The sequence below is a fragment of the Lethenteron reissneri genome, chromosome 17 (genome assembly GCF_015708825.2).
Source record: "Lethenteron reissneri isolate LAM-NWPU_2019-01 chromosome 17, ASM1570882v1, whole genome shotgun sequence".
In the NCBI taxonomy this organism is placed as follows: Eukaryota; Metazoa; Chordata; class Hyperoartia; order Petromyzontiformes; family Petromyzontidae; genus Lethenteron; species Lethenteron reissneri.
In genome coordinates, this window is record NC_083795.1 from 1,361,825 (window position 1) to 1,378,580 (window position 16,756).

Genomic DNA, 16,756 nt, shown 5'->3' on the forward strand with positions numbered 1-16,756 from the left:
AGGCCGCCTGAGTTACAGCCGTTGCTGGGACCGCCACCACCCACTGCCCTCCAGTACGTTTGTTTCTTGTCAGTATTAATCTTGGTAATGGATTTTTTTTTCCCAATGTATTTATGGAAACTCACTAAAAGTGTTACGCCCCGTTAATCTGTGTGGTGGGGGATGCAGACGACTTACAATCGGCAGGTCCACGGTTCGATCTCCCTGCTCAGCACTGCAGAGACGAGAGGGTGGCCGGGCGTGGTGCTGGCCACACCACCCTCTCGTGTGCCGTGCTCACCTTCATAGGTGCTCGCTGACAGCACTTGCTCCAACAGCCTGTATAGGCTGCAGGGGGGATCTTTGTCTTTGGAGTGGTCTGCCCATCACAGTTACATTTTTTGCCATGATGATTAGAATCTAAACTTGGCCTGGACCTCCCTAGTTTAACTCAGTCTAAAATAAGTATTTGGTGCAGGATAGGCAGCATGAGCCTTAAGGAATTAAGGGTCGGCGCGGCATTATGTTGACAACACCTTTGTATCTACGTATGTTGAACTTCTTTCGCACCGTACGTAGCCAACCGTGCTACCTGTTTACTCGTCTTGATATGTGCTTGCTGACTTGCACCGATATTCTACAAGTATGTGCGTGTATACGCTTCCATATGCGCGGCTGTAACCCGTGGATGCCGTTCATCATCGGTCAGTCGTCAACACTGAGCCTTCCTCGGCTGACCACTCTCACCCAGCAGCGGCCCGAGTTAACGGTGCCCTCCGCGTGGCAGCGCGGCGTCCGTGGTGCGCGAGAGCGATCGAGACGTGAGCTCACGATGCCAACCCCGCCGCCACCTCCTGCAGGGGCGGGCGCCCATCCGTCACGAGCACGAGCGGCGGCAGCGCCTGAAATCTCATTCCGCTAAAAGCCGCTGTCAGACGCTATGGATCGCACCGTCTGGTTATTTTAGATTGCGTGGTTTTTTTTCTTCCGTTTCATTATTTGATTATTTTTTCCCCATTTGGAGTTAACGAAGTTATGGGCGAGAAGGGCCTCGTGACAAATGAGCGGTCGGAGGAGCTTGAGAAATAAAGGACGCACGAAAGTTGCGTGCGGTCGTTTGTGCGCCGCGTTGTAGAACGATGGGCAGAGTCACAAAGTGGGCGAGATCGATGCGTCCGCAGCGCCAGGGCGTGCCCCACGCCCTGGCGCTACGCCTGCAGCGGGAGAGACTCACGGTGCGCTCAGGTCTCAGCGAACGCATTCTCTATTCTCACACAAACAAAGGAGGACATAGACCCCCCCCCCCCCCACGTCGACTTCTGGAAGCGCCTGCTCTCCGCGAGCACCTCGTCACGAGGGAGTGCTGCCAGCCAACATTACGTCACGATCCCCCATTGCCAGCGATATTGGCTTTTGCAGCTCCGTTGGAGAAATTACTTTGAATGGGCTTAAGTTGCAAAGGGTGGAATGCAAATGTGATTAAATGGTTTGTGAAATGAAAATGGGATTACGTTTAGATTGCAGTGTGTGTTTTGAAAAGTAACATGCCCTCACCAAAAACGATCTTCCACCACGAGCAGAAACAAGCGGCACTCCTAATGCCTGCCCGGTACCCCAAGGAGGTGGTGTGGTTGGTACGATGCTTGGCCTCCTTTGTCTCACCGGCACCGATGTTGATCGCACTACCACACCAGGTGATAATTTCAGACTGAGTGAAGCTAGAGGAGGCACGAGCCAAGTCCAGACACCAGACTTGCGTTGCACAATCACGCCAACAATCGTCATACGTGCACTGCCAGGATCACGGTTCAGTGTTAACCACTGCAAAACCGCTCCCACACATACAAAAAAGACAAAGATCGCCCGTGTAGCCTCAAACAGACTTGGGGCAAGTGCGGTGAGTGAGTAGCACCGATGAACGCCGGCATGGCACACGGAAGGGGTGGGTGGCCAGCACCACGCCCTGTTGCCTTCATCTCCCCAGTGGCGATGTTTACGCATCGCACCATGTACTCGTTTAAGGCTGAGTCGACCTGGGGGATGCCAAGGAACAGTTATTGGTCGCGAGCGGGAATCGAACCGGGGTCGCCGGGTTCGTAGCGCAGCGCGCTAACCGCTGCATTTCCACTCCCCGCTACCGCATTGCACTTATGGCCACAGATGCACATTGCATACGAGCAGTGGCGCATGGGCGTGTGCTCATGTTTTATTGAGCGTTTCGCGTGTGCGTGCGTGTGCATGTGTGTGCGTGTGTGTGTATGTGCGTGTGTGTACGTGTGTGTGCGCGTGTGCGTGTGTGTATGTGTGCGTGTGTGTGTGTGCGTGTGTGCGTGCGTGTGTGTGCGTGTGTGTGTGCGTGTGTGCGTGTGTGTATGTGTGCGTGTGTGCGTGCGTGCGTGCAGGAGTGCGACAACCCGTGCTGTAACGCCACGACGTGTCAGCTGGTGAGCGGGGCGCGGTGTGCTCACGGAGCGTGCTGCTCGCACTGCCAGGTGAGCTGCCCTCCATGGCTCTCTCGCTCCATCTCCCACTCGCTCGCTCGCTCTCTCATTCGCACGCACGCCACCGCGCGCTCCTGCCCGCAGCATCAGCGGAAACCTGCAAATGCCCTTCTGGTCAGGAGCTGGCGATGGGAAGACTTACGGGGGCAACTCGTACATCTATTTTTTCCAAAGCAGTATTTTTGGGTTTTACTAAAATATTTAAATGCACACGAGACTCCAAGGGCACAACCGGTGAAAAAAGCAAACAAGCGCAAAGAAAAACCATCCATTCATTCAAAGTGTGCCATCGGTGTAAATGTAAGATTCATTTGATTGTGGACAATTGTGGACAACATGCTAAATACTTTCTTTCATATATTGCCCATGATTGAAGATATATACGAAATACGAACACACGTGTGTGTGTATATATATAGAACAAAAATCAAACACATTATGAACGCGGGTGTCGCTTCACGCGTTCATTTCAAGTGTCGCGCACGTTCTGAGCTCGCGTGTTGGGTCGTGGGTCTGCAGCAGAACCCGCTCTGCGATCGCATCAACGGGCATCTGGTAGAGTCTGCAGCGACCAAATGCTCTACGTACATTCAGTGCATTCAGTCTGTCGGAGGGCTCCCTCGAACCCCCCCCCCCCCCCATATCGTGGAGAGCCGACGCATCCGCAGATTTCCACCAGCGGAACGTCAGAAACAGAAGGCACACACACACATTCACACACACACTCACACACTCACACACACTCTCACACTCACACACACACACTCACACACACACTCACACACACATTCACACTCACACACTCACACACACTCTCACACTCACACACACACGCACACTCACACACACATTCACACACACTCACACACACACGCACACACACTCACACACGCACACTCACACACGCACACTCACACACTCACACACACTCACACACACACTCACACACACACATTCACACACACACTCACACACACTCACACACACATTCACACACACACTCACACGCACACTCACACACTCACACGCACACACATTCACACACACACTCACACACTCACACACACACACTCACACGCACACTCACACACTCACACGCACACACATTCACACACTCACATTCACACACACACACTTACACACTCACACACACATTCACACTCACACATTCACACACTCACAGGCACAACGGCCTCGCACAGTCTCTCTCACACGCAGCAGGCTCCCGCTGCGGGTAGCGGGAAGGTTGCTGCTGCACGCTCCCCTGTGTCGCACCATCTGCTAAACTAATTGCAATAAGTGGCGTATCCTTCACTAACATCAGCCTCGCGCTTCTCAATCAATGCCACTCCACACAAAGCCCGGCAAGCACCACGCCACACAATGGGCCGCATTGTATGTATGTTGAACTTTTTTCGCACCGTACGTAGCCAACCGTGCTAATCGGAGGTGCGGGGGAAAGACAACGAACTTCACACGGCAAGAGGTCCAGCTATCCCTTCAATGCGGTTCACTAACAGCCCTTGCCGCAACGGTGTACAGATGTTACAAGTGTGTCCCCATAGTTATGCTGATGTTATGCACACTGCATGTGATTGGCTATCGACGGGTGAACTCTCATCAATCTTTACGTCTGCCGCTTTACTCACTGTCATCGATGTCAGCGATCCTTGCCTGTTCCCATGCGCGTCACCACTCATGCACACCATGCAGTCAGCAAAGACAAAGATCCCCCGGATAGCCTTGACAGACTTTTGGGGCAAGTGCTGTTAGCGAGCAGCACACCTGAAGGCCGACACTGCACACGAGGGGGTGGGGGGCCAGCACCACGCCCGGCCACCTTTGTGTCCCCAGTGGCGATGTTTACACAACGCACCAGGTACTCATTTGAGTCGACCAACACACACACAGTAACACACAATGCGGCCAACACACACACGAGCACACAGCGACACGCACCAACACTCATACACGCCATGCAGTCGAATGTCACCTGGCTTTCTTCAGCCGAGACTTCCCCATACGTCCGCACGACGCGGTGTGAAAGCCTGAAAGAAAGGGCTTGCGTGCATGTTCAGCCGTGCACCTCCTTGCGTTATGCTGCATGCACCAATTCTGTATATGCACCAATGCTGTATATGCACGCGTGTGTGCGCGCACTCACACACGCGTGCGCCTTGCTGGGTGCGCGTGATGGGACCTCAGTCGGGGGCACAATTTGTCCGGCTTCCCTGGGGGCGAGGGGGGGGTCGCCCCCCAGTTGTGACCCCCCCCTTTCCCCGCACCTCAAGGAGGTGCCCACAAATGCTGCTCCCGCTTCCCCGCGCGGTCGTCCCGCGCACGTGGCATGTGTGCAAATATTTAGAAAACCCGCGAGCAGAATGCCCGTTTTTGTTGCTGCTAGCGGGCAAAAAAAAACGTTAACAACGACTCCCCAGAAATGTCTGCAGGATTCCATCATTATTGAATTTAAAGGAACACAAGAGTCCAGTGTGGCGCTGCCAAGTCGCGGCACGACCAAGCGGTGTGCCGCGCGGCAGGGGAAGCGGCCGTCCCGGCGGCGGTGGTCAGGGGCGCGGGGGCGCGGGGGCTGCTTCCCGATAACTGCGCTCAGCCCTCGAGGGGATCATCTTCGTGGCAGCGTCCCACCCGCCGCTCCTTCCCCTGCGCTGACTTGGCCTAGCGCAGACAAAGCCCCTCGGCTCTTCAGGGAACAGAATGTGCAGGGTTGGTGCACCCTCGCGAGAAGCACAGAGCCTGCCTGGGTTGTCGTGGTTCCACGCTGTCGTATGGCGGCAACAGGAGCTGCATGTCAAGGTCTTCTATATATGAAGAGTGCTTACAGGGGAGAGTTTGTGTAGTTTGGCGATGGCATCTTTGTAGTGGTAATAGCCCACAATGGAGTTTATAAAAATTCTGGAAAACCAGCCCTCAAAGCAAACCTCGATTTTGCGAAGTGGATTCCTGTGCCACATCAGTATATGCAAAGCAATTGGAATATCAGGATGCTCTGCATATAATATTATTATTATGCATGTGCACGTGTGTGCCTTACCGCATGCGTGCGATGTTTAAACCATCACAGATTTAGTCAAAAGAGGACTCGACTGTACAAAAACACACAAATGCTCATAGTTATGGTTACACGTGGACACACACACACACGTGAACACACACGTCGACACAAAGAGAAATATCCCCCGTATAGCCTTAACAGACTGTTGGTTGGGGCAAGTGCCGTTAGCGAGCACCTATGAAGGCCGGCACGGCACACGAGGGAGTGAGTGGCCAGCACCACGCCTGGCCGCCTTTGTATTTCTGCCCACGCAAGTGTGGGTCGGTGCTCACTCATTTCCAGCCCTGAGTCACTGCTCTAAATTCCATATTCCTATGGCAGGGGTCAGTCTCCCCAGGATGATCATGTGTTACTTCCCACCAAAGCAGTGGTCTCATAACAATTCTGCTACCATGGTTTATTGCAGCGTGTCCTAGGCGTGCCTTCCCACCCGTCACAGTGACCTGATAGAGAAAATTAACACAAAGTAAAAACTACATGTCCATCCAAGTATGCGAGTATGTGAATACATCAACATCATGTGCTTGTGCTCATGTGTGCTTGGGTTCAATTACCGGCCAGCGTCAAGTAGCATCTGACCCGGTTCTGGGCATCCCTTAGGTCAACTCAGCCTCAAACGAGTACCTGGTTTGCGCGTGTTCTGGGGGCCACGCCACCTACCCCTCTCGTGGGGGCCACGCCGGCTCGCGCACTGCGCCCCCAGGGTGCGTGCGCGCACTGCGTGGGCCTGCCGCGTCTCTGAGCGAGTGCCGCGGTGCGTTGCGCAGGTAGCGGCCGCGGGCGTGCGGTGCCGCGAGCGCATGCACGAGTGCGACCTGCCCGAGCTGTGCGACGGCCGCTCTGCCCGCTGCCCCGACAACCTCTACCTGCTGGACGGGCACCCGTGCCGCGGCGGGGCCGCCTACTGCTACGGGGGCCTGTGCCCCACCCTGGACGCGCAGTGCGCCAGCCTGTGGGGCAAAGGTGCTTGCGTGCGCCCACATGCACACACGCACGCGCACCCACATGCACACACGCACACACGCACGCGCATGCACGTGCGCCCACACGCACACACGCACACACACACACACGTGCGCACACACGCACGTGCGCATGCACACACGCGAGCGTGTTGCTTGATGATCACTCTAGTCACCCGCTCTCCGTGCGGTCAGTCACCGCTTTATCGTTGTTGTAACGTTCTGACCCCGTGCCCCTACTAGACATCTGTAGACAAAGAGCTTTATAGCTCATCGGATTCCAACAGTATGAGAAAATCATTCTGATTCTCATATTGCTCTTCTATCGCTGGTACCGTGGTAACTGTCGTCGTGATCTTCACCCGTGTTGAGGACTCGGTCGATCAGACTCAAAGTTTCCTCTTATCCACATTTTGTTCAACCACCAGAGGTCAAAACACGAATCTCTTTCGGACTCTCTTCTCACGCTGCTCAACTTTGGAGTTCCCTCTCATCGTCTCTTTTCCCAGGTTCTTGTAACCTTATCTATTACGGCTTTAACAGCGCTGTTTGTTGCTGGTCGTTTGATGTTTTGGCTCTTTGGGCCTGCACTCAGGCACCGTGATGAAAAAAGATACATGGAGGAGAACGGAATTTTCCATTACTCAAAAATCTCTGCGTGGTCATTGTAGCAATATTCAAAGCGGCACTAGGGCGGCTGGTGGTCTGTGATAATCAGGTTTCTCAGTGCGTCATATTTTGCTTGTGTATGGATAGGTGTGGAGAGTGGGAGTTTAGTGCTTAGCGTGCTGCACTTTGAATCTGGGGACCAGAATTCGACTCTCACTCACAGCTAATATCGGTGACAAATATCCGAGTGGACCTCCCCTAGGTCGACTCAGCCTGAAATGAATATTTGGTGCGGTGTGTAAACATCAGCACTGGAGAAGCAAAGGCGGCCGGGCGGACGTGGTGCTTACCACCCACCGCCTTCATGTGCCTTGCCGCCCTTCGAAGGTGCTCGCTAACAGCGCTTGCCCCAACGCTCTGTTAAGACTACACGGGAGATCTTTGTCTTTGTGTGTGGCCAAACAGGAGCCTCGCGGGCGCCTGACGTCTGCTACTTCCTGGGAAACCAGCGGCAGGACAAGTTCGGGAACTGTGGGCGCACCGAGCACGGCTTTGTGACCTGCGACCCAGGGTGAGGTCCTTCACTCTCCGTGAATATCCAGGCCCCCCCGGGTGACTGCTCGTGTAGGCGGCGCGTCGGCCCGTCGACGGCACGCTCTCCTCCGGAACCACTTTGCCAATGCACAGTCAACGGTCGCATGGTAGTGCCCAGTAATGTTGCAGAGGGCATTACAATCGTGTGCCGGCTTTGCTATGAGGGTGAATACTTAAGACATTTTCAATTATCATTACAACGCTGAACTCTCACCGTCGGCTCGGTGCCGCCAACGAAAAGCGAGCACCCCCCCCCCACGCCCGTCTGAGCGAGGCGGCCGCTTCTTTGACGTCGAGACTCTTGCCTCGTCGCGTTTGACGAAGGCGCCGCTTGACCACGCTGCCGTGTGCCCGCCAGGGACGTGCTCTGCGGGCAGACGCACTGCGTCGGGGGTAACAAGCACCCGGTGACGGGCGTGACGTACACGCTCACGTTCGGGCCCGTGCGCTGCAAAGTGGCCGGCACCAGCGACGGAGACGACTCCGCTTCGGACCCCGGCCTCGTGCTGCCCGGCACGCGCTGCGGCGACGGCAAGGCGAGTGGGCCGCACCTGGCGCGGCACAGCACCCAGCCGCGGAAGCTGTCCGTGTGAACGGCGGCTTTTCTGTGTTTAGTTTGTTGTCCTTCCCCCGCACCTACATACGGTGCGAAAGTTCAACACACACAAATGCATCGCCGCTCGCTACACGCCGGTTCCACACCGAGTATGAGCAATGCTGCTCACGTTCTATTGTTTGCCCCGCAAGGGGAGAACATGTCTTGCTCTGAAGCTAATCCTTACATATTTATCATGCCGAACGATTTAACTGCAAGATAGAGATACGCGTTTAATGTTTGAAACATTCAAATTATTGTGTAAAGGCATGTCCAGCTGGGTGGCATTTGTAAGTGCACATTATATTCCTTCATGAGCAAAAACTTAACAAGAATTCCGGCGTCCTTTACATAACGAGATGACATCACAAAAAAGTCACAACCTTGAGGAAGTTGCTGCCACAGAGCAGTGCGTGGAATCATAATAATTACTTTTAACGCGACAAATTTCTCTAATGAAGGGCAGAGTTCCAGTACGACTCAGAGGCGACGCGGATACCAGCTCGACATCGGTTGAAAGCGAGCTTGAACAGGTGCGCTTTTTGAAAGTAGTCGGTAATTAATTTGACGACTATGTATCTAAAGCGGGAATGGAGTTCTGCATGGTAGCAGCAATCATGGAGAAGCGACGGTGGTCAGCCGCGGTGGGTGATCGGAGCACGACGAGCCGATCGAGAGACATTCTGCGAAGCAATCTCAGCGGTGATGCTATTTTGACTGTTATGCTTTCCGCAATTCATCTCACGCGGTTTTTTCTGTTGTCGACGGCTTTTTGGATCACAGATCTTGCGCAGGTTTTCACAGTCGTGTCGTACAGAACTCTCCGATTGTGCTTCCAGGTCGTCCAGGCGATCGTTTAGGACGGTGTCACAACCTTATCGCTCTCCGTGCTGAGCACGTGGAGTTCCTAATGAATGTGCAAGCGCATGGAGCAAAACGTCGGACACCGTGCCTAACAAACGCGTTGCACGACCCGAATACGCAACGCGGAGCGCAAACTTTTGTTTGCGTAGAAGTCATTGTTCGTTTCTATCCATCTTCAGTGTATTTATTCTCGCTGTCGAATTCCCCCTTCGTCTGGAGAGAGTCCTCTCACGTGGTTTATTCTTGTTGCCCTCAGGCCGTGCAGTAAACGAGTGGAGCTGCGTGACCATAGGCCCCTCGGGCACAAGTGCAATCACGCTCGACGACGATGGCGATATTGTACCGATTGGTCTGAAGTCACGTGGATGAAAATGCGACGCGGTTGCCTTGAATTTAGAAGGCCGTGAAGCTCAAATACCAGACGAGGGTCCACAACGCTTCATTCCTCCTGGGCCAGGCAAAAATAATTCCACTTTGCGAGAAGTCCAGAGCTGTTGTCCGGTGGAGACATTGACCTCCCCCCCCCCCCCACTCTCTTGAGGAATATGCGATTTCCACTGCTAGCTCAGTGTTGCCAACAGAGATGAGCGCCGGCCTAGCCTCGCTCGCTGAAGCCTCGCGACGCTCCGACTCGTAGACCACCCACTCAGCGACGTGCCCGATACAATATTTCCACGCTCGCGATGATCTTCGCCGAGTCTTCCCTCTTTCACACTAATTTCCCACCTATCTCTGCTTTTCCTTTCAAACTCCCCAACCCCTGCTCCCCCAATCTCCCTGAAACCTCTTCCCGTCCTGCTCCTCACAGGTATGCTACCAGAACCGCTGCCAGGACGCGTCTCTCCTGGGCGCCCACAACTGCTCCGCAACGTGCAGCGGGCATGGGGTGCGTGTGCGTGCCTGAGTTCTCCACCCTCTGCTGAGAGCACACACGCGCCGCTCGCCTCTGTAGCTCCTTCTGCTGGGGAATTACAAATGAGAGAGGTGCAGCAGAGGTGAAAGAGTGACCTGCCGCGGCCATAGAAATGTGGAATTTCCACCGTCCAGCCTTAAATATGTTGACGCAGCCTTAAATGAGTGATAACAATCTTCATTTTGTAAATTGCCTTTCGTAACGAAATTTGAAAGTGCTGTACAAAAAAAACGACACTCTCAAGTTGGAATACATTCTAAACGAAATACAATAAAAGCTAATTATAACATTAACAACTACACTCATAATGCAGATAACATGACCTACTATAAAAAACAATAATACATTTACACACAGTTTTAGTAAAATCCAACCAAACTACAGGAAAAAGTACCTGGTGCAATGTTTCAACTTCAGCACTGGGGAGACAAAGGTGGCCGGTAATAGGTGCTGGTCTCACCGTGCGCCGTGCCGGCCTTAATAGGAACTTGCTGACAGCACTTGCCACAAACGACTTTTTGGCTGTAGGGGGATGTTTATTACTGCTGATGGGTTGCGCGCGTTCTGCGTGTCTGTGCGTGCACTACACGCGCATGCGCGTGTGCGTGTAGGTGTGCAACAACAAGAGAGAGTGCCACTGCGACTACGGTTGGGCGCCCCCCTTCTGCAGCAGCCTGACCCCACACATGCGCACAGGTGCCGGCGCTCACATGCCCCCCCCACTCTGCTGTGCTCCGTTGTCGTGTCGACTGCAACGCGTGTGAGACGGGCACTTTGACTGTTACATTTGGGCCTAGGGTGGTGTTCACCACTCTCGGAAGCGTTCGTTCCGATCGCAAAAGCCAGCCTCGCCGGAGCACAATCACTGAGTTAGGCCACCTGGTAGTCTTATGCCAAAACTCTTGTATTTGAGCCTCTACCACCCGACAAGATTGTGACATTATCATTTGTACGTGGCCAAGGGGTGCATCAAATACTGACCAATAAAGTGGCTCTCCGGTGGCTTAAGAATTTCCATGACGAATTAACACCAATATAGTACCGTGTTCCACTCAATCTACTTTTTATATATGTATGTTGAGCTTCTTTCACACCGCACGTAGCCGACCGTGCTAACTGGTTGGCTACGTGCGGTGCGCGTTGGAACCGAGCCGAGAGAATCCACTAAGGAAGCTACCCCAGGCACAAACCCCACGATCTCGGTGGTGTCCACTCTGTTCTCTGACGTGAGCATTTTCAGTCCCCTGATCCCTGTGGCCACCGCAGGTTTTAATTCTCCGCTGCTGCTCGTCTGCGACTGCGTGTGCAGTGGTTCTGGCGCTAGCGCTGGCCCTGGGAGCAGCTGGAATGTTGGCGCTGGTCGCTGCCGTCTGCCACTGCCGGAGGCGCAGGAAAGCGGCGCACGAACGGTGATCATGGGAGTTGGGTATTGGCGATGGCCAGTGATACCAGCTGGTCTTCATTAATACAAATACAATGACAAAGACCCCCCACAGTTTTACTTGTAGATCATCGGGGCAAAGTGCCGCTCGTGAGTGGTGTTACAGCAGACGAGGGGGTGGTGTGGCTGGCGTGATGCACGGTTGACTCGCTTTGTCTCCCCACTGCTGCTTATGAGCACACCACACCAGGCATTTATAGCAATATGAATATATGTAGGAGAAGCCTAGGCCTAGTCACATGCACATGGATATGCATGGCCAGCACCTGAACCAGGGTCTCTATAATTGTAGCATAGATTGCTAACCGCTACACCATTACTTTAAATACTTCACACCTGTACATGCACAGAACATTGTACGCGTCACTGGAGTGTAGAATGCATGCAAGTTTGACCTCTGTTAATGGAAGTGATTTTGGGTTTTTTTCTCAACAATTATTTTGCATGTCCTCATCAGTGCGAGCAGCACAGCATAACCACATAGGAGCTTTGAGGATGACCCAAAAGTAACATCGCCAGCCTTGGGCAGGCATCCTTTAAGGGTATATTTTTCTAGGCTGTGTTCGACAGCTCGGAATATGATGACTTGATTCACTGCAGCCCATGTGCTGCATAAGCACTTAGAGCTGGGCTTGGTCAACTTAATACCAAAATTAATTATATATTGGTTAAGGATGGTATTTTATTAATGACCGGGCTGACATCATGAGCTCAGCTCTACTTGAGAATCTGGACTACTCCCCAGTGATTACCTGGATTCAAACCAAAGTTCTTAGCGTTTGCTGGCTCAGTGCCTTGACGTGGGCATTAGCCCTCTAAGCCACCCGGCCATTTTCCGGGCAACCGTTTATCTGCAGGCTGAGTGAACTGTGGCTTGCCCTTGCTGGGTCTGGTTTCCAATTGCTTGCCAACAGAAACACATTTCTTTCCTAATTAGAGGAAATGGAACCTTAGGTCAGTGCAGCTATATACCACCGCGTTGCATGGGTTTGCGCATTAAGAAAAAACTCCTTCATACATGGCACACAACAGGAAAACAGGCACACACGTAAACATTTGCCCATGCACTGGAAGATAAACGTCCCCATTTAGCCGCAAAGACCAATGTGGTAAGCGCCGTCTGTGAGCGATTGCTTAGGCTGGCACTGCGTACAAGTTGGTGGTGGTGTTGAGGCTGCCTTTGTTTCCCCAATGCTGACGTTCACACTCTGCACACGGAACTCATTTCGGGCTGCGTTGACCTAGGGGTTGCCCAGACATACTTCAGATATCTCCCTCGCCATTGATGCTTATGGCTGAGAATCACACCCAGGTCACCAGGATTACAGCACAGTGTTGCTAACCCCCCCCCCCCCCACACGCACGCATATACACACACACATGCACATACACAAAATACACTAACATCAACGTATAGACACAGCGGTTCCCAAATTAGCCAAGTAGATTGAGAAGATAACTATTGCGAGCGAGCATCTAATGTCGAGAACATGGGAAATCAGGTTTAGCATAGCTAACACACTGCCCGGCTAGCTTTGTCTTCCATTCGCTGTTGTTCATGCAATACGTATTGTACCGTTTAAGACTGAGTTCACTTACAGGAGGTCGAGGCTACATTTTACATTCTAAGATCCAGCATTCATCTTTAGTCTTGTGTAAAGCAAGGAATTCTATCTCTGCTTCTGTGCTTTTAGCACAACATCCTGATAGGACACAACTGCTGTTTATGGATAATGGCTCCTTGTGTGCATAAATAAGCACAAAGACAAAGATAAATACCCCGTATAGCCTCAACAGGATGTTGGGGCAAGTGCTGGTAGCGAGTAGCACCTATGAAGGCTGGCACGGGCACACGAGGGGGTGGGTGGCCAGTACCACGCCCGGATACATAAATAAGCACAAATAAATAAGCATACATACATACATCATTTACTCATTCACGTAGGCTTTCTGTATATGGCTGGAATTTAGAGATTAAACTAAAGGGGAAATGCCGCAGTCAGATCCCCACTGACCTCTAGAGTTCACCAACCCATAATCAACATCACCTGGCCCATAAAATATAACAGGGCCTGCCTCAGGCTTATTTGCCGATTACTGCAGACCATGTGATTCACGTTACATCTGTGCAATGCCATTGGGGAGGGGGGGGGGGATGCGGTCGGTCGGTCAGTTTTGGAAACTCATCAGAGCTGAGTTTCAGAGCGAGACTCGGGCCCAATTCTCACAGCGAGAGGCTCATTCTCATAGCCCCCCTCGTTCTTGTTGTTTTGTATTATTATTTCGTTTATTTATCCCTAGAAAACCACACGGAGTCTCAAGACTATCTTTTTCATGGGGGGTCCTGCCACGTTTTGTTCCTACGTATAATCCCAGTTGAGTAATTTGCATTGGGATGTGGTTACATTGTATGTTTGTTTTTAGCTTTGGGAGGAAACTGAAGAACCCAGAGGAAACCCATCAAGAACAGGGGGGGGGGGGTGAGAACATAGACACTCCACGCAGAAAGGCGCACGAGTCGAGGATCGAACCCAGGCGCTTTTTTGGTGCGAGGCGCGAGTGCTGCTGCTGCGATGCCGTGGGTGTGTTGACAGATGCAGCTCCAAGCACCCCAGGAGCATCGCGGGCCTCTCCAACCCCCTCTTCTCGGTGCCTGCGATCCAGGGCAAAGCGCCGGCTGCACCCGAGGTATTGTGATGCTTGGAGCGCCGCAAGGGGAAGTCGGGGATGAGTTAGCCGATGCACAGCGTACAAACCAGTAAGTCAAAGAGTCAAAGCGGATATGTCTGTTCACACGTGCCCGGAGGTGCTCGTATTCAGTGACGGCTCTTGAGATCGTGGACAGAAAAAATCCACGTGGTTTTGTAGGAGGGATCATTCTGCGTATAGCATAACCGCTCTTCACTTTCCACACCGTGGTATGCATTGTATCTGCCCCCAAGAGATGATGTGCCGACTTAACCACCAAACAGGATTGAAACTTCACAACCTTTCAATTTTCAGTTGCGAACTCTGCCACAAACACCACGCTCTCAGATATGCAGTTTACATTCCGCTCTCATACACACGTTCCGAGTAAAATTATTAACACACCCAACCTATGTTCAAGTCCCCATACACTAACGATCTCATTGTATATCGTCACGGTCTTGAGCCAATGCTTAATAATCTACATTCCTATGGCAGGGACTGTTCCCTGAGAGACGACTAACGTTGACCTCTCGGCGAGATGTGCAACGAAATGATCGGACGAGTTGACCTCTACCCATATTTGATCTCCTGACCTTATGATCATGAGCGCACAGCCTTCTAACATCAACAATGGTGTCATTTTTGTTCATCTGCAAATCCTTCCACAATGAATAAATATTTATGAAGGGTTGTTCAATTTAGGAACGGAAATAACCTTGAATCAAGCAATACATGTGCAAGCGTCCACAAGAATGTTCCCCGGTGGCATGTGTTTAAACAAGGGATCTTTGAATAGTTTCGACTTCAATGAGTTTCATCAGCGAGGGATGGCTTGTGGAAACATTGCTCTGCCGTGCTACAAATTCGCACTGAACTAGCACTCTTAGCTGCCATGAGACAGTGGCGGAAAGGTTCACATTCCCATGTCGAAGGCGAGTCTCACGACCACCGCTGACTTCCCACAAAGTGATTATTTATTTTATCATGCCAGAGGGGTGACGGACCGAGTCAAGTCTCCTACTGGGATTTGAACTCACAGCCACGTGATTGCAAGTAAGGGCAGTCTGCCACAAGCGTCACCTGTCTACGTGGCTTGCTCCCTACTCTTCTTTGGCAAGACGGGGAGGCTTACTGCCGGCAAATGGCTGCGCTCGTTGGCTATCTGGCACATTTTCTATCCACTTGGTGTAAAATCCACTGAATCGGTTGCAGTGTGGCCTCTTTAAGAGTTCACTGGGACTGGAGGTACGGTGTGCGTTTAGCCAAATTCCGGGCAGGATGTGGGCACCCATTTAAATGAAAAAGAAAAACACACACATTCCAGGTCGTGTTTTCATGAGGCTGATATTTTAAAATAAACACTCGGCCGCACCTATTTCGACGCCAGTGTTCCTGGAAATCCACTTTCCAAGTTTTCGCGAGATATTGGACAATTAACGGAGCGACACAGGAAAAGGGAGGTCAGGGTTTCGTGCATTAACGGCTATAAAATAACAAGCATCGCGAGCGAGTTGTAATGCAACTCGGGTCGAACCCAGGGGGCTGTGTGTCTTGCTGTCCAAGGACGTGTTAAACTACATTAACCTTGAGACTTGCTCGGTGGCTGTTTTTTTTAGTAACACATACAGCACTCTCTTACTAACATGAAGTCTTCATGATGTTGGCATGTCTCGTCAGATTGTATCGTCATGTATTCTTATTGTTATGAAGTGCAACAAAAGTAAACCTCAACATCATCACCTCTGTCATTCAGGCATCAATATATATTTGAATAACCCACTGAGCTGACTTGGTTCCAGGCCAGAGCTAACATCAGTGGTGAGTTTTATCAGAACCAACCCTGTGCTTACAACTTCAGCAACCTGTAGAGACCAGCCTGGTGCAGTATGGGAAAGCATTCCCCAGAACTAACACGACATGGGGAGGCCTTCATTAGCAGTGGATTGATAAAGAGCCGACAGTTATTTTTATATTCATATTCAACGAGGTACGCACTTTTTGTAATTTACAGAAATGGAAAATATTTTTTTCACGAAAGTCTGAAATTTATTTAACCTTGGCCTGGCTCTGAAGGGTATGCGGATTTTTAAATGTAATTCTATTCTATTCGAACACAAAGAGAACGTAGCGTCAAGGAAAACTGTGATTTACCTGGCCTGTAGGAGAGACACTTTGATTGTGTGTGTGTGCCACTTCCAGGGTTTGTATTTCAATGCCACAGAGGTCTGTTATGTTTATGGCGTTACTTCGCCTCATCATGTCTCGATGCCAGCAATTATTTGGGATGTGATTGCGAATAAAAACACTTTTTTTTTTTACATTTCACACTGGAAATAAATGGCACAAACATTTGGTGCAATGCATAATATATAGAAACTAAATTTGAAGACAAAAATGTGTTTGATAAACTATTTGGATTAAGCTTGAAAAAAGTAATTGCTTAAGTTGCGTAATACTTGTTTTAGTTTATAGTGTTCATATAAATGTCAGCTGGAATCATTTTATTTAGTATTTTTACTTTTAAGTAATTT

At 51.4% G+C, this 16,756-nt stretch overlaps 1 protein-coding gene across 2 annotated transcripts in view; it reads left to right on the forward strand.

Moving 5' to 3' along the window:
* LOC133343269 (disintegrin and metalloproteinase domain-containing protein 12-like) overlaps positions 1-16,756 on the forward strand; it is a 79,764-nt gene that overhangs the window by 50,445 nt on the left and 12,563 nt on the right. The window contains exons 14-21 of one of the 2 annotated variants that reach the window (XM_061552726.1): positions 2,382-2,471; positions 6,324-6,519; positions 7,593-7,698; positions 8,080-8,257; positions 9,989-10,066; positions 10,705-10,789; positions 11,403-11,502; positions 14,129-14,231. In XM_061552726.1, the coding sequence (XP_061408710.1) occupies positions 2,382-2,471; positions 6,324-6,519; positions 7,593-7,698; positions 8,080-8,257; positions 9,989-10,066; positions 10,705-10,789; positions 11,403-11,502; positions 14,129-14,231 (936 nt within the window). Of the gene's footprint in view, positions 1-2,381; positions 2,472-6,323; positions 6,520-7,592; positions 7,699-8,079; positions 8,258-9,988; positions 10,067-10,704; positions 10,790-11,402; positions 11,503-14,128; positions 14,232-16,756 lie in introns of those variants that run through there. The other variant, XM_061552725.1, reaches the window with a different exon arrangement.